The 17,935-nt window shown below is 41.9% G+C and overlaps 1 protein-coding gene across 1 annotated transcript in view; it reads right to left on the reverse strand.

Annotated features, from left to right (window-relative positions):
• Positions 1 to 17,935, reverse strand: part of LOC311234985 (myosin heavy chain, fast skeletal muscle-like) — a gene marked incomplete at both ends in the record, with an annotated part of 31,717 nt that overhangs the window by 3,596 nt on the left and 10,186 nt on the right. Inside the window, 20 exons of the mRNA XM_084322295.1 lie at positions 138 to 269; positions 781 to 981; positions 1,312 to 1,482; positions 3,183 to 3,308; positions 3,471 to 3,674; positions 7,139 to 7,447; positions 7,555 to 7,679; positions 8,022 to 8,187; positions 8,467 to 8,650; positions 9,001 to 9,197; positions 9,282 to 9,400; positions 9,575 to 9,701; positions 9,782 to 10,171; positions 10,298 to 10,388; positions 11,963 to 12,108; positions 12,204 to 12,380; positions 13,793 to 14,035; positions 14,886 to 15,141; positions 16,811 to 16,947; positions 17,067 to 17,190. Coding sequence (XP_084178421.1) covers positions 138 to 269; positions 781 to 981; positions 1,312 to 1,482; positions 3,183 to 3,308; positions 3,471 to 3,674; positions 7,139 to 7,447; positions 7,555 to 7,679; positions 8,022 to 8,187; positions 8,467 to 8,650; positions 9,001 to 9,197; positions 9,282 to 9,400; positions 9,575 to 9,701; positions 9,782 to 10,171; positions 10,298 to 10,388; positions 11,963 to 12,108; positions 12,204 to 12,380; positions 13,793 to 14,035; positions 14,886 to 15,141; positions 16,811 to 16,947; positions 17,067 to 17,190 — 3,625 coding nt within the window. The remainder of the gene's footprint in view (positions 1 to 137; positions 270 to 780; positions 982 to 1,311; positions 1,483 to 3,182; positions 3,309 to 3,470; positions 3,675 to 7,138; positions 7,448 to 7,554; positions 7,680 to 8,021; positions 8,188 to 8,466; positions 8,651 to 9,000; positions 9,198 to 9,281; positions 9,401 to 9,574; positions 9,702 to 9,781; positions 10,172 to 10,297; positions 10,389 to 11,962; positions 12,109 to 12,203; positions 12,381 to 13,792; positions 14,036 to 14,885; positions 15,142 to 16,810; positions 16,948 to 17,066; positions 17,191 to 17,935) is intronic.

A 17,935-nucleotide genomic window follows, 5' to 3' on the forward strand; every position in this document is an offset into this window, starting at 1 on the left:
TTCGACATTTCTGTAATAATTCCATTTTTCGGCATACTGAGCCTGACACACAGCCTCTGAAAGCCGCCCCCCTTGTCTAAATAATAATCCTAATACAGACATAAAAGAAAATGTGTCATTTGGATTTTGAAAAGTACCTTTAGAACATCCCTGCTCTTGGTCCTCAGCTTGTTGACCTGGGACTCAGCGATGTCCGCTCTCTCCTCGGCCTCCTCCAGCTCATGCTGCACCTTCCTGGACTTAGCCAGGTGAGTGTTGCCTTGCTCCTCCTGTAGCAATCAACCAATCACTAAGTCATGGTCAGTGATGCACTGGTAAAATAATAGCTGGGTAAAACTGAACTTCACTGAGTCGATTTAACGGCAATAATCACCACTATACTTAAAATTAGTATGTAATGTAAATTGCATTAGTCTAACACTAATGTAATTACTATAGACGTGTTTTTTTTGTCCACGTCAGACTAGGCAAAAATGTATGTAATCCTGGTCAGTACAATGGGCCAGACTACAATATATTTGTATTTGTTAGCCATGCTAGCTATCTAAACAATCAATCCATGCCAAAGCTAGATTATGTAAAAGGTGAAAGACTCACACTCATAGCCATGCTGATTTGGCTAAATAAAATCCAGCTATTTCAGTTTGAAACGACTTTTAGTCAGAAGTGCCATTTCATAAATAAAAAAAGATGGGTAAACTGAGTTTAGGTGGGTTTGCTGGTCATAGTGCTAATCAATAATGGTATCTCTCGTTGGGTTAGTGAAATCCCAGAATTTACCGCTTCCTCTGCCTGGCGTTTGTAGAACTTGACTTTAATCTGCAGCTTCTCCACCAGGTCCTGCTGTCTCATGATGGTCTTCTTGTCCTCCTCGGTCTGATAGCTGAGCTCCCTTACTCTCCTCTCGTACTTACGGATTCCCTTTATGGTGTCGGCCCCTCTCTTCTGTTCAGCCTCCACTTCTCCCTCCAGCTCACACACCTGCAGAGATGACGTGAAATGAGACAAATCCAGTTTCATTTTGATATACAGTCGGGTGCATTTGATTCCCAATGGAAGCGGATATGGACCAGCTAGCCTAGCTGTTGGCCAAAAACACCTGAGTTTTAAGCTAGGCTAGTGGTCCGTATTCGCTTCCATTAATTTGTGCTAAACTAGGCTAGCTTGCAGCTGGATAGCATTCTACTGAATGCACAGAGAGGAAATTGGTATCTATCTTCTTGTCTAACTCTGAAGAAGACAGTAAGCGCATTTCCCATAATGTTGGTGTGTTCCTTTGATATAAGTTACTTTAATTGGATGGTAAGTTACCCTGGCCTCCAGTTTCTGGAGCTGCTTCTTGCCTCCCTTCAGAGCCAGGTTCTCAGCCTCGTCCAGACGGTGCTGCAGGTCCTTCACTGTGACCTCCAGGTTCTTCTTCATCCTCTCCAGGTGACTATTGGTGTCCTGTTCCTTCTTCAGCTCCTCGGCCATCATGGCTGCCTGTGTAATATCACAGTTCCTTACGGCCACTGACAGCTCTCAGAGTATTGATTGATTGATTGATTGAAAACTTTATTAACAGATAGCAGAACGGGGAACAGTACAGCTCAATACATACAATTGTTAAGGGGATGCAGACCAGAGAAAGACTTTCATCTTGTTTACATCAGGGTCCCCCATTTTCAATTCATCATAACATATATAACACACACGACATACAGATAGATAGTACTGCTACATCTATACATTTATGACATACCATATTTGCAAATACAGTACTGTTTGTGATACAAAAAGAGTCCAGAAAAGAGAGTACATATATTTGATGTAGAAACTGTACATTGGAGGAGGTTGGGTATGTGGGGTGGGGGGGGGGGGCACACACTGTACAAGCAAAACTGTATATTGGAATATTGACAACCATACTTGGTCATGTACTGTACATTGGAGGGGGTTGGGTTAGGACATTTACAGGGGCCAGTTTCGAATTGCAGTCTCCCGTAGGTGCTCTTTGAGAGTGGTTTTGAAAGTGGGTAGTGATTCACATTCCTTTACAGCTTTGGGTAGGGCGTTCCACATTGATGTGGCATAATTGCGAAACGTGTTTAGTCCCTTGTTCGAGTCGAATCTGGGTTTAACATGATTTGTTGAGCTCCCTCTGGTGTTGTGATCGTGGTATTCACTGACCTTTGGGAAGTATTTTGACATTTGTAGTGTATCTCGTAGACCAGGCCCATTGCAAGTTGCTGTACTCTGTCGTCTACTCTAAGCCATCCTAGGTTGTCAAAGTGGGCAGGGGTGAGGTGGGTTCTAGGAGTAAGGTCAAGCAGTAGTCTGACCAGTTTGTTTTGAGATGTTTGTAATTTAGTTTTTAGCGCCTTTGAGGTGCTTTGGTACCATGAGGTGCAAGCATAGTCGTAGTACCCTTGAATGAGTGCTCCTGCCAGAGTCTCCAGGGTATTCTTGTTTACCAGAGAGGAGATCCAGTACAAGAATCGAGTTCGTTGGTTGACTTTTTTTATTACATTGGATGCCATTTTGTCACAGGAAAGATTAGCCTCTAGGATGGAACCCAGGTAGGTAATTTCATCTTTCCTTGTGACAATAGTGTCACCCACTGTAACTGAGAAGCCGTCGGTCTTGCTGAGTTTGTTATTTGAACCGAAGAGAATGGACTCTGTTTTGCCCATGTGTAATGATAGTTTATCAGCGAGCCATATGCAGATTTTGCCTAGTGCCGAGCTGAGGGTTTTTTTCAACCTGTAACTTGTTCTTGTCAGAGACCAGCAGGGCTGAGTCGTCCACAAACAGGAACAAGTTGCAGTCACAAGCTGACGACATGTCATTTGCATAAATTAGGAACAGTAGCGGTCCTAGTATGCTTCCTTGTGGAACACCACAGCTCACTGGGAGGGGGGGGGGGAATAGGTAAAGGTCTTAAAAGAAATAGCAAAGACAGTGGGAGTAATCTGACTGTACATCTGGGAGATTTCAGCAGTGGAAAACGTACAGGTAGAAGTAGAAATACCCCTGACAGAATAGCAGTGTAGACACCCTCCATCAAAAGTATGAAAGTATTCACTATGGAAAATTTTAAGTAAAGTACTACCTCAAAAAACAAAAGCAAAAAAATATAAATGTTAGTATAGTAGCCTACTTGAGTAAAGTAGTTAGTTACTTTCCACCCGTGGCATATTTACATCAGTGATAGCCTTCTTGGCCTTTTCCTCTGCATTCCGAGCCTCTTGCACTGCGTCCTCCACCTCACCCTGAAGCTGACTGACATCTGCATCCAGCTTCTTCTTGGAGTTCAGAAGGCAAATGTTCTGTAACCCGAGAATATAGGAAATAAGAAGTCAACTCAAAAACACAGTTCTGCTAGTGAAAGCAAAATTGAACAATGATAGAATAGTAGTACTGATAAGATATTGCACTGAATACCATTAATTTGGATGACTTCTATGGATAGGCTCTCCAGCGATACTCACCTGGGAGTGCAGCAGTCCCGTTCTCTCGCAGGTGTCAACAAGCTCTAGCTCAGCCAGCTTGCGGCTTCTCTCAGTCTGCTCCAGAGCGGCTCTCAGCTCCTCCACCTCTGCCTGCAGCAGGGCGCTCCTGCGCTCCACCATGGCTACCTGCTCCTTCAGCTCCTCCTGGCTACGCAGCGCCTCGTCCAGCCGAAGGGTTTGTTCCTGGGAAGAGAAAAGAAACAAGGCGATAACTTTGGCCAAACCTTTTCAAAGGAAACGTGTGTGTGTGGTTCAGGAGGTAGAGCAGTTGTCTGGTAATCCGGAGGTTCCCGGTTCGATTCCCGCTCCTCCCGGGCAGCGTGTCGAAGTGTCCTTGAGCAAGACACTTAACCCCTAATTGCATGCAGGTTGGCACCTTGCATGGTTGCCTCCACCATCGCTGTGTGAATGTGTGAGTGAATGGGTGAAATGTGAGGAACAATTTGTAAAGCGCTTTGGATAAAAGCGCTATATAAATGCAGCCATTTACCATTTATAGATAAATAGTCAACATCAGAGGTTCTTAAACTATGGGTTGGGACCCAACATAGGTTATTTGGTGGGTCCCCGCTTGACGAGAGTACCAGTGATTATTCCTCTGAGACAAATGGGAAGGGAGACATTAATCTCCATGGCTAAATCCGTCATCAGCTCTGGAAAAATATGCAGACCTAGGACTATATGAAAATAAATAAATGGAGTGACTCGTAAAAAATTATTATAACATTAAAAGTAGAGGGTTATTTGATTGAGGAACAACTTTAGGACTTCAGGGTCTTAGAAACGTATTTTAAACTTACATTCAGTTAATCTTTTTTGATGATAGAAAATACTTTATTAATCCCACAAGGGGAAACTGAGTGCCAACATACACTAGGACAGACAACAGACAGGACAATAGAAACATCTCAAGCAGTACAAAATAAAGGGAGAGCACAGACCAGCACCATAATAAATAATGTAACAACAAGGTGACTGTACTAGAATATGTCGGAGGTTGTAGATGACGCCAACATCAACATATTCATGAACACCAACATCACCATAATCATCAGTACATCCCTAGCCTTCCCTGACCCACTCTGACTCTTGCCTTGTTTGTTTTGATGTGTTGTTCTGTTTCTTTGTCTGTCTGTTGGTTGTTTATATTTTCTGTTTTATTTTATACTTTGGGAGCACTTTTAATTAAAAAAATTAATTTGCTACACGACTCACTGTGAAGCACTTTGGTTGACAAGTGTCATGTCTAAATGTGCTATACAAATACATTTGATTGATTGATCCTAGTTATCAGATCACCATCGTTGTCATCATCAACAGTGACGATGTTCATAATATTTTGCCACAGTAGGTACAAATGCTTCCTGAATGTCTCTGAAGAGCACCTTGGCATAACAAGCCTGTTGCTAAAAGACCTTCAGCTCATTACAAACACTGTATGGCTGCTTTTTTTGTCTTTCTTTCTTTTTTTATAGCGCTTTTTACCTAAAGTGCTTTACAATTTGCTACTCACATTTGACCCATTCACACACCGACGGCGGAGGCAACCATGCAAGGTGCCAACCTGCTCATCGGGAGCAATTACTACTGTTCCTAATTTATGCAAATGACATGTCGTCAGCTTGTGATTGCAACTTGTTCCTGTTTGCGGACGACTCAGCCCTGCTGGTCTCTGACAAGAACAAGTTACAGGTTGAAAAAACCCTCAGCTCAGAACTAGGCAAAATCTGCATATGGCTCGCTGATAACAAACTATCATTACACATGGGCAAAACAGAGTCCATTCTCTTCGGTTCAAATAACAAACTCAGCAAGACCGACGGCTTCTCAGTTACAGTGGGTGACAATATTGTCACAAGGAAAGAAGATATTACCTACCTGGGTTCCATCCTAGAGGCAAATCTTTCCTGTGACAAAATGGCATCCAATGTAATAAAAAAAGTCAACCAACGAACTCAATTCTTGTACCGGATCTCCTCACTGGTAAACAAGAATACCCTGAAGACTCTAGCAGGAGCACTCATTCAAGGGTACTACGACTATGCTTGCACCTCATGGTACCAAAGCACCTCAAAGGCGCTAAAAACTAAATTACAAACATCTCAAAACAAACTGGTCAGACTACTGCTTGACCTTACTCCTAGAACCCACCTCACCCCTGCCCACTTTGACAACCTAGGATGGCTTAGAGTAGACGACAGAGTACAGCAACTTGCAATGGGCCTGGTCTACAAGATACACTACACGACCAAGGTACCCATGTACATGACAAAATACTTCCCAAAGGTCAGTGAATACCACGATCACAACACCAGAGGGAGCTCCACAAATCATGTTAAACCCAGATTCGGCTCAAACAAGGGACTAAACACGTTTCGCAATTATGCCACATCAATGTGGAACGCCCTACCCAAAGCTGTAAAGGAATGTGAATCACTACCCACTTTCAAAAACACTCTCAAAAAACACCTAAGGGAGACTGCAACTCGAAACTGGCCCCTGTAAATGTCCGAACACAACCCCCTCCAATGTACAGTAAATTACCAAGTATGGTCTTGTCAATAATCCAATGTACAGTGTTGTTTGTACAGTTGTACAGTGTCCCCCACCCACCCCTCCTACCCAACCCCCCCACTTGGTTGCCCGGGAGTAGCGGGAATCGAACCGGGAACCTCCGGATTGCCAGACGACTGCTCTACCTCTACTGTCGCCCCCTGTACATTGGACGATCCTCATTTTGCATAACACTCTTGAGCTTCCTACCCATAATCACTTGTACTGAGTCGGGGGTCAAGCCAGCAATGGATCCTGCCATCAGTTTATTGATCTGGTTACTGTCCTCTGAGCTTAAGCCGCACCCCTTTCCCGTGCCTCTGACATTATCAACAACCCCTCTGGTCACCCAGCCGCAGGCCTCTTTGTCCCTCTCCCGTCGGGCAGACGCTACCGCTCTATCACATGCTCTACCTCTCGGTTTACTAAGAGTTTCTTCCCCAGTGCTGTGCGCAGCCTGAATAACTCCAAAGGCTAGATTTGTATATTATCCTATTTTATTTTGGTGTGTTATTTAGTCAGGTTGTGGAAGTGCTGTTTCTGTGTGTCTGTGCATCACGCACTTTGATTATATGCACTTTTACTGTAAATTGTGCCTCTATCCATTATGCACTTTACCACTTTAGGGGAATGTTGATATCAACCTTAGCATTTGTCCTTTTATACTGTTTTTTTTTCTTCTTTTCTGTACTGTTTGTACTCTGCTCCTGTATTGGATTAGACACAAAGTGTTGCTCTGCACCTGTATTCCAATGTGGATTCGTCCATACATGGCAAATAAAATCACTGACTCTGACAACAGAAAACGGCATGAAAAAGGACTAAAATGCTTTGCTAAAACAGGTGCAGGAGTGACCTGCAGACACCAAAAGACTGGAGCTCTCATGTGTTATCCAGATGAATGCAGAGGTACTTGTCGGAGGAAACTACCTCAATGGCCTCCTCTTTAATCAGGACACCGCAGCCTGTTTCTGTCTAAGATCAATGATAAGCTCTGAACCTCTTTGTTCTAAAGTGAGACTAACTCACTGGTCCGGGTCCCACGCTGGTGAGGTTTAAGAGCCCCTGGTGTGAATGCAACTCTTTCTCATCACCTTGAGGTGCGCCTGTATGTTCCTCAGCTGCTTCTGGGACTCGGCCGCCTGCCGGTTGGCGTGGCTCAGCTGGACCTCCATCTCGTTGAGGTCGGCCTCCATCTTCTTCCTGATCCTCAGTGCGTCATTCCTGCTGCGTATCTCGGAGTCCAGGGCCGACTGCGTGGTCTCCACGACGCGCTGGTGGTTGCGCTTCATCTGCTCCATCTCCTCGTCCTTCTCCGAGAGCCTCCGGTCCACCTCTCCCTTGATCTGAGTGAGCTCCAGCTGCACACGGAGGATCTTGGATTCCTCGTGTTCCAGAGAGGCCTTGAACAAAACGCCAAAGTAAGGGAACAGATCGATGTAGTTAATTTAAGGAAAGCAATGCAACATCAGCACTACGATGAGATCTTCTCAGGTGAACAAGCCCTTACCTCAGCCTCCTCCAAAGCAGTCTGGATCTCTATCTTCTCCGTCTCAGTGTGTTTCCTGCTCTTTTCCAGCTCATAGGTGGCTTTGCCGCTCTCCCCAATCTGCTCAGTGAGATCAGAGATTTCCTCTAGAAAAACATAAACATCGCATTTCATATTGATCATCATGGTGACAGATCAGACCTTAACGAAGAAGAAAGGAATCCACCACAACACAGGATTCATTCACTCTTGGATTCACTGTTTATTCAACATTCTTTATTTCATTGTGCAGGTATGAATGAGAGTGTATTATCTGGTTCATGCTTTACTTTGTTCTTTTGTCTCTAGCTTTGAGATGGACTTGCTCCCTCCCTGTATGTTCTCAAGTCGAGAATAAAATGACTTGAATTCTAGAGTAGGGTGAATTTCAAACTACAGACAAACACACCACTAGTAAAGTGTAACGGTACTGTGTGTAAAGTACATACGTTGCAGGATCTTATTCTCTCGTTTGAGAACATCCAGTTGCCCCAGAGCTTCCTCGTAGGAGTTCTTCAGTTTGAAGAGCTCTGTGTTGAGGCAACGTAACTCTTTCTGGGAGCCTTCTAGCTCAGCCTGACTCTCCTCATACTTCTGCTTCCCCTCGGACATAATCTAAAGATGAATCAAAATGTTTTTCTTGTTTGTTGAACTTCATTCTCGTGGGATTTGAATACCTTAATATGCTACTACTCAAATGGTGTCTATTACAGTACCTTAATAATAATACACTTTATTTGTCCAACACTTTTCAGACAGGAATGCAGTTCCAAGTTCAGCACAAATAAAATAAAATACAAATAATAATAAAAAATTGTGTGGAGTGGATAAAGTAAATAATACAAATAGGTGTTGCTAATTATAAACTAGATTAAAAAGATATGTCAGAGAAACCTTATCAAAGTTTCTCTGCTTTTTATCCAGAACAGAGGCTTGTGCGTTGGCCCTCTCCATGTCGGCCATGAGGTCCTCCACCTCGCCCTGCAGCCTCTGTTTGGTCTTTTCCAAAGACGAGCACTTGGCCTTCACAGCCTCGTGGGCCTCCTCGGCGTCCTGCAAGCGCTGAGCGAGCTTCTTCCTGAGGGACCGGGATTAGGTTTCTATTAAAGACATAATCTGTGATTCCAGTACGGGAACCTTCTGTTGAAAGCTGATTGATACAGGCACTGACAGCATGTGACAACTACGTAAATTAGTTAATTTTAGATGATTTTTTTTAAACTCTAAAGGCTTACATTTAAATATTTGTTAACATTGGAGTAAAAAGAAAGCCTCTTTTCCATTTAAAAAGCAAACTCTTCCAGATGTACCAAAAGGTTATATGGTCACATAAAACCCAGGCTGTAAAGAAATTTAGTTTGTGTTCATTATTCTGAGAGTATGTACTGTTAATCCTGATAAAGATCTCAGTAAAGTATAAATTCTGACTTGGCCTCCTCCAGTTCCTCAGTGCGCTGGATGGCGTCGGTCTCATATTTGGTTCTCCACTGGGCCACCTCACTGTTGGCCTTGGACATTCCTCTCTGCAGCTCAGCCTTGGCCTCCTGCTCCTCCTCAAACTGCTCCCTCAGCAGGTCACAGTCATGGCGGGCAGATTGGAGGCCATGGGCAAGAGCATTCTTAGCCTATGGAGGAAAAAGCCATCTTAGTCTAAAATGCTATGTCATTATTTACCACATACATTTTTTGTGTATAATTTGGAAACAAACCTTTGTCTCTTCTTCAACCTGCCTCTTCAGTTCCTCAATTTGTTGGGTGAAAGCCAGCTTAGACCTTGACATGTGAGAAAGCATGGCTTCTTTTTCCTCAAGGTGACGGGAAGTCTCACCTAGTATGAAAGTGTCAAAAAGAAGTTAACTGGAAAGCTGTTTTCTTTGTTTAATAAAAAAAAAAAAAAAAAAAAAAAAAAGTTTAAAGGAACACGCAGACATTATGGGAAATGCGCTTAAGTGCATTTCCCATTTCTGGTCTTTCCCATCTGCGTGTACATTCAACTGCGTACCATTTTCAGTCTGAAGTCTTGCCTTTTGAGCATTAATGTCAGAAAGCTGACGGGAGTTCTCATCATGTTTTGCCTTGAATTCACTCAGTTGGTCTTCCAGAGAGCGACACAATTTCTCATAATTAGCCTAATAACAAGGACAAAACAAAAACGTTATCATGATGCAAAAATGTATAAAACTTTTTGACTAGTGAGCCGCTACCCTACCTTTGCCTTGGACATGGACTCTATGGTGCAGGTCAGGTCATCGTTCTCCATCTTGTATTCACTCTTCTCCTTCTCCAGCTTCTGTTTGACACGCTGCAGGTTGTCGATCTGCTCTCCCAGCTCGGCCACGCTGTCTGCATGCTTCTTCCTCAGGGCCGCGGCGGTGGTCTCGTGGTGGAGAGTGGACTCCTCCAGGTCTCGTCTCAGTCTCTGAAACTCCGTCTCCCGCTTCTTGGTCATCTCCACCTGGGAGGCGGTGGCTCCTCCGGCCTCCTCCAGCCTCTCGCTGATCTCCTCCAGTTCCCTGGAGACGTCAGACCTCTGTTTCTCCACCTTGGCCCTGGCAGCGCGCTCAGCCTCCATCTCCTCCTCCAGCTCTTCCATACGAGCCTGGGTCACACCAACAGAAAGGTGAACGCGATCAGTTGATTTGCGGCAAATCTTCATTTGATATTCAAATAAAGTATAATTTACGTTACTAGTATTGTCTTGTAGTATTAAGTATTGTCAAAATACCTGAAGCTCCTTGATCGTCTTCTGAGATTGTCCTGCCATAGTCTTCTCATCCTCAATTTTGACCATAAGCTGGCTGAATTCAAAGTCTTTCCTGTTTTGCAAAACCATACATTTACATTTAGTCATTTAGCTGACACTTTTATCCAAAGCATACTCTATTATACAAAGCATGATTAGAGCATATTGAGTTCCAATTCAAGTTTTAGTTCTTTGTTGCCATGTGAATGTAGTTGATAGGAATCATGCCTGTATTATAGACTGGGAAAATACTGGCTGGGTACCATCACACGAGAGCCCCAGGATTGTTGTGTATAATCCCACTAATTACAATTGGGTGCCCATGCAAGCATGATTTTAATTGAAAGGGCCAATTGGGGGACCCTGCTGTTTTTATCATAAATCGATCAATACAGTATTGTATATTGTATGGTAACTACGTCTATTCTGCATCGAACATTGTACATATGTCTAAACTGAACACTGTGACCTTTTTTTTTACTTCTAATTTTACTATGTTTTTATTTCATACTTATCTTGTCTTGCACAGTCTCTGGAGCGCAACAGTAAGAAGCATTTTGTACAAAAGTATTCTGTACTTCTGTATGACAACTATTAAAGAAACTTGAAACTTGAAACTTGAAACATAGGACAGACCATATTAATTAATGTTGTTTCTTTTTCAAATGTAGCCAAGAGTAAAGACCTTAACCCTATCAAAACAGCAGTCAAAGTGTATATTTTCAGCACTACGTTTGTTTACCGATGTTTTTAAGATTTACAGAAAATAATAATTTATCGGAAAAATGCTAATTCTATCTCTTGTTAAAAATAATTATAATTTATTATAATTTATTACTGTATCTACAAATCCTTCTGTTTACTCATCTTCCCTTTATTCATTTGCTTAGATTAGATTTGTTGTACACTTGATCTCAAGAAGGTGCTGATGAGCTCAGTTAGCGGAATCAAAAGCAACTCAATGTTTTCATGGTGTTATTCACCGGCAAAGATGCAAAAAAAAATATCATTTATATTATCCTTTGTTTTATCACAATTTACTCAAGCCTAGTAACAGACACAACATTTCTGACACTGGGAATACATACCCCCAGGTCCCTAGATGGTCCTAGATACCAAGAACATGCAAATTGACCTTGTAGAAGTGGAGCAATCTTCCATTTACTTGGGCATGTATCTTTAGGTGGAATTTCTGAAAATAGGGCTACAGCTTAACAGGTTAAAATACATAGCGATTTTAAACAAAATTTGTCAGATAGCCTTTACCCAATAGATTGAGAATGTAATGCAATTTTTGTTTAATAAATGTTTCATTTAAATCTTTTTGTCATGCTTTGTGTGTTCTGCTTGATGTGTCCACCCTGTCATGTGCTGGTCCACCCTGTCATTCACTTGTCCACCCTGTTGTCTTGCTATTTGAAAATAATAATTCAAACATACTGTGAAATATCTCTATAATCTAGTGTGTTCAATAGCTATGTGGGGGCCAATGATATGCAAAGATATGCAAACTGTTTTCCCCAAATTGAAAACAATATATCAATATTGAATTATCTCAAAATATGTGTCGGAGCTCAACTAATATATTTTTCATATAATACATTTTTGAGTATTGTGAGGTACTCTCAGTGATATTGACCCACATACTTTTTAAGCTTGTCCTCCAGCTGTTGCTTGTCGTTCTCCAAATCCATTATGGATTCCTGGGTTAGCTTCAGATCTCCGTCGAGCTTCCTCTTGGCCCTCTCTATATCCATCCTGACCTTCCTCTCTTGCTCCAGAGAGCCTTCAAGCTGAAACATCGGGGAAATGCAACTTTATAGCTACAGTATAAAGTACATCACACTTCAGATCTCAACAAGGTAGCTAATGATGACGTCACACTCACATCATCGACTTGTTGCTCCAGTTTGACCTTGGCTTTAGTCAGGGTGTTGACTTTGTCTTCCTCTGCCTGCAGGTCTTCCAGGGTCTGTTGGTGGGCCTCTTGAAGGGCCCTGTTCTCCTTGGTTATCTTCCCAATGTTATCATCTAGACTGGACATTTCCTCAGTCAGATTCTTAACCTGAGTGTGCAGACAAAAACCAACACGTTACACAATGGAATTGTTCTTGCTCCATCTTAACACTTTGAGTGCCAGCCACGAGAAATCTCGTTATTTCATGCCATGCTTTGAGTGCCAACGACGAGAAATCTCGTCTTTAATCTATTTTTTTTTATTAGCGATTTCCATAGATTTTTCATCAATCTAGCCTCACGTTACCATTGGGACTGGCTTTGAGCTCGAACAGGGAAAATACCGCCCCCTATCGTCTCTCCGGATGGTATTGCACCCATTGGATTGGACTGAATGAAATGGATGGAAAGAAAAGACTCCGGAATCCACATTTTACTTATCCGGCATGTAACCGGAGACGATCCCATTCATTGCCCACCCTCAGAACAGCGTGGAATATGTGTTTCCAGTACCCAGCGTTGGATCAATAAACACGATCGATATTTGGAATGGCGATCAGGAATTGGAATAATCTTTTTGGAGAACATCTGATCTGAGGTAAGGAATCAATTTTACCAGTCTTGGGGTAATCAGAGTTTTTTTCACCTATATCTCAGTGTGTCCCATATGTGTGTGTGGTGACCAGGAAATAGATAATAGATTTTTCAGCCCGCTTCTCTAGCGTGCATAAGTACACATATACTATCGATAATCTAGCGTTTATTTGAAAACGATTCATAAATAGGCAGAAAAATGACAACGTGTTTTGTGTATTCCACTAAAGAGCGATTCCTGCATAGGGAAGAATTTTTTTTGGACGTTTAAAAAAACGAGCGTTTTTCCAAATGGTATCAAACGGAAATGTACAGATTAAAAAAACAATCCGTTTCGACAATGTTGACTGCAAACAAGTCATTGATAAGCGACGGGCGTATTAGACACATAGCCATAATTTAAGATATAGTTTATGCGTTCGCAAATGTGCTTGCCCTCCCATTGACTACAGCGCTGGCACTCAAGCACTAAATCGTGCGCCCCCTGCTGGCACTCAAAGTACATAGAATGTATGTTAAAAAAAAAGAAAATCAAACATAGAATGTATTAAAGTCTTAAAATTGCATTGTCCTTGAAACAAATAAATAAATTTGTCAACAGGGTGAGATCATTTCACTAGTCTCAATAAAATTCAGCCTTTCAATGGTTTTCTCAAAATAAGCAACACTATCTTGAAGAGCGATCTGTTTTTTCTTTTTTTTACATTTCTTTAAAATTATTTAAAGGCGCTGTTCAAATAAATGGTCTACATGTTAAAATAATAGCTCCACATCCTGACAGCCATCACTGATAGTGTTTGTGATAGGTCCCCCAGTCCCTTTGCTCTGCGGTAAACGGAAAGAATAATTTCTGGTATCCCACTTCATCCAATCAGGAGAGAGAACTAGTGTCTGCTATCTTTAATGATCAGAAGATTCAGAAAGCACCTTGTTTTCAGTGGCATGTTTTTCTTTCTCCACTTTGGCCAGACTGAGCTCAAGGTCATCGATGTCTTTCTTCAGCTCAGAGCACTCGTCCTCCAGCTTCCTCTTCTTGGCGGTCAGCTCTGCGTTCATCTCCTCCTCATCCTCCAGCCTCTCGCTCAGTTCTTTGGCTTTAGCCTCCAGCTGGATCTTGCTCTTTATCAGACTCTCGCACCTCTCCTCCGCATGGGCCAAGCCCTCGCTTTCCTGTCACAGATTGTGATACACAATTATACACAAAAAATACACAATTTTGCATTCATGAAGCACCATTACACTTTTATTTACTCTGTGACGATGATAATAATAATAATAATAATAATAATAATAATAATAATAATAATAATAATAATAATAATAATAACAATAATAATAACAATAATATTAACAATAATAATATTAACAATAATAATAATAATAATAACAATAATAATAATAACAATAATAATAATAATTTGATGATGATGATAATAATAATAATACACTTTATTTGTATAGCACCTTTCATACAATAATTGCAGCCCAATAATTGCAGCGCAAAGTGCTTCACAGCAGTCAAATATACATAAAATGAGCATAAAATAGACAGAATAAAAGCAACGCAGGTAATAACAATACGTTTGGTTAATGAATTAACAGAATATCATCACACCTGTGGACTAGATTAGGTGCTTCTTCACATGATTCTTTTCTTTTCTAAACTCTTTACTTTACTTTAATCATAGTATATATTCAGATTCCATGTCTTTATTGCCCATATAATATAGCTGATAGGGCATACCCTCAATCTGCACCTTTGATTACACTGTTTACTTTATCATATTCTTATATTCAGAGTTAATTATTTAGTTTACACTGTTTAATTACATTTTTCTGATCTTTTATTTACAGATCATCATTACAGATCCAATTTTATTGCCTATATTTATGTCTTTCTACTATTACCCTGCCCATACCTGTACCTCCCATCCCCCCATGCTGCTATGATGCCCGGATTTCCCCAAGGGGATCAATAAAGGAATAACTTATGTTATGTTATGTTATCTTATATACTCACAGACTGAACCTGAAGACGCAGATCATTCTTCTCCTGAAGCAGGGACACCATTTTGGCTTCCAGCTCCTTCCTCTTGGCCTCGACTCTGGCCAGGTCCTCCTTACACTTGGAGAACTCCTCCTTCATGGTGGCCATCTCCTTCTCCGTCTCAGCGCTCCTCAGGAGCGGCTTGATCTTGAAGTACAGCCTCATCCACGGCCAGGTCTTCACATTCATGAAGGAGCGAATGTTGTACTGAACCACGTAGATAGATTCTCTGTAAAATGTTTTTTATTAAGTCACAACTTGAGCTCAGATCTTGAGGACAGATCTCTTCAAACTTCAAAGGGTACATTACATTAGATTACATTAGATTACATTACATTTGATTCAAATGTATTGTCATTATACAACACGACCTGTACAACGAAAATAAATTTGGAATCCAACCAGAGTGCAAATGTAACAGTAAAGTGCAATAGTAATATACAATGTACAGGTGATTAAACTGAGTATAAAATATCTAAGTTAGTGTACTACTAATAAAATGTACGTACAGAGTTGTAGTATGTACAGTGATACAGGTATAAAGACACTATGGTAGTAAGTAGGGGTGTAAAGGTACACGTATCCGTACCGAACCGTTTCAGTGTGTACCGTACCGTACCGAACAGCTGTGTACCGAACAAATACAACGGTATGTTAATCACTAATGACCGCCCACCAGGGGCTGTTTTTTTTACAATCTAATATAATTATTATCATTCAAAAAAAAATTACAAGTCGATTATTAATTTCAATATAGAATATTCGTTGACAGCCCTACAAGTACAATTAGTTATTGCACACTACATCACCCCTGAGTGGAACATGGAAAGCCAAACTTTCCCCCACTGTACCGAAAACCCGTACCGAACCTTGACTTCAAAACCGAGGTACGTACCGTAACATGGTTTTGTGTACCGTTACACCCCTAGTAGTAAGTCATACTGATCAGCAGTGTAACTAGTAAGAGTAGGTAAGATATATGTACAGAAATAGATATAGGATGGGCGGCTAAGTGGCGCAGTGGGCAAGACGCTCGCCACTAACGCAGGAGATGCTGGGTTCGAGCCCAGCTCTCGGCGTTGCTACCAGCTTGGCTGGTCGTTCATACTAATACACATTGGCAGTGTTAGGGGGTGGGAAAGCTGGTGGGTGGGGATTGGACGTTGTGGACAGCGACTCCTACAGGTCGGTTGGTGCGCCTGTACAGCAGAATCAGGAAGTAACGGGGGCAGCGTGAGCCTCCCACGCGTTACTCCTCGCCACAGAGATCGCGCTGTACAGGTGAAAAGATGCGACAGCTGCCTCCTCGTGTACCGGAGGGGACACGTGATGCAAGGCTTGGTCCTCACTGCAGCCGACCAGTGGGAGGCATAGTCTAGCAACGTTCGAGACAGGGGAGGGGAGAATTGAAGGGAGAATTGGCAAGGCGAATACAAAGTGGATACAAAAAAAGAAATAGATATAGGATTATATGCAGGTATGTAGAGACAGATGTGGATAGATATATATCCAATATTATGGCTCGTAACCCTTTCACTACCACACTACAGACTGTTAACCCTTTCACTGCGACAATACAGACGGTTAACCCTTTCACTGTGACAATACAGAAGGTTAACCCTTTCACTGCCATACAACAAAGGGTTAATATCCTCTATCTATGGTCATCACAATGTATGATACAAAATTGTAATAATAATAATTCTAACCCTAACTAACCTTACTGTCATATACTAACCTACACTGTAGCACTCAACACCTTGATGAACATTGTTACTCAGCTGATAGAGTTGTGCCCTTCCTGATGACTTGTCGTACAGAACTTGTTAGTCACTTTGGATAAAAGCGACAGCTAAATGACTAAATGTAAATGTAAATGATATGCTGCCATTAGCTACCTCCTCTCCATCATCGTGTGCTGCTGCCTCCGCTTGAGGAAGCCCCGGCACATGGCCTGAGTGATGGTGATGAGAGATGTCAGCTTGTCATCCCTCATCTCCTCCAGCAAACCCAGCAGTCCTGCTTTGAAGAACACCTGCAGCGGGTGCACATTGGAGTGGTGTTTAGAAACCAATGGATATCGTTAGAGATGTTATAGAATATAACAGTGGGCTAGTCCTAGACACAGCATTGACCACATTCAAAGTAATTTGCCTTGGTGTGCCCAAACTTGTACTGCTTGTGGTCCACATCAATAGACCCCAAGAGCTTCTCTGCAGCTTTCTTGTTGTCGATGAACTGGCCGTCAGGGATCACACCAGCATTCAGTACTTTGTACCTGTACAGAGAGAAATGTCAAATTATATGTTTTTTTTTTCCAGCAGAAGATATTTCTTACAAAGGCATTGGGTCTCATTCCCGAACATTTTTCAAAGATATATTCTGGAAGACTTATCTTGGAACCACTGAGACATAATCAAGTTCACTCTGAGTCCTGAATGTGCTGGTAATATGTCTTAAGTGGCTGAAAAGGTCGCACAAATTATATGATCTGATATCTGCTTGGAGAATGGCATTCTGTCTTAAAATCGAAAGCGCGTTCCCGTTCACTTCATTTGCATACAAAACAACGCCTCCAGAGCTCCTTATAAGGCAACTAGTGACGCAGCTGTGTGCAAATGGAATGGCGGAAGTGCTTTGCGAGTCTTGCGAGCCGCGTGATTACGAAACCTAGCGTCAGTCAGTGCCAATCAGAGAGCGTCTCCGAGAAATGCGGCTAGGTTTCGTAATCACGCTTGCGCGCCATCAAAACTAGATTAAATTAATGTATTGGCATCATAGACAGCTTGCGGTACACCTGCCACAGCGCACACACACACACGCGCGCGCAGTACTGTATATGAATGAATGAATGAATGAAATATAATATATATAGCCTACGGCGGGCGTAATGAATGAACGCAGTATGGCTTATTATTCCATAATTAAGCCTATAGGCTGTTCATTCGTAGGCGCACACAAGACTTGTTATGGAATATTAATGCAGTCTATTTCCACCGATTAGCTTTAGTTCTTATTTATTT

This window comes from Notolepis coatsorum (genome assembly GCF_963971535.1).
Source record: "Notolepis coatsorum genome assembly, chromosome: 10".
NCBI classification, from domain to species: domain Eukaryota; kingdom Metazoa; phylum Chordata; class Actinopteri; order Aulopiformes; family Paralepididae; genus Notolepis; species Notolepis coatsorum.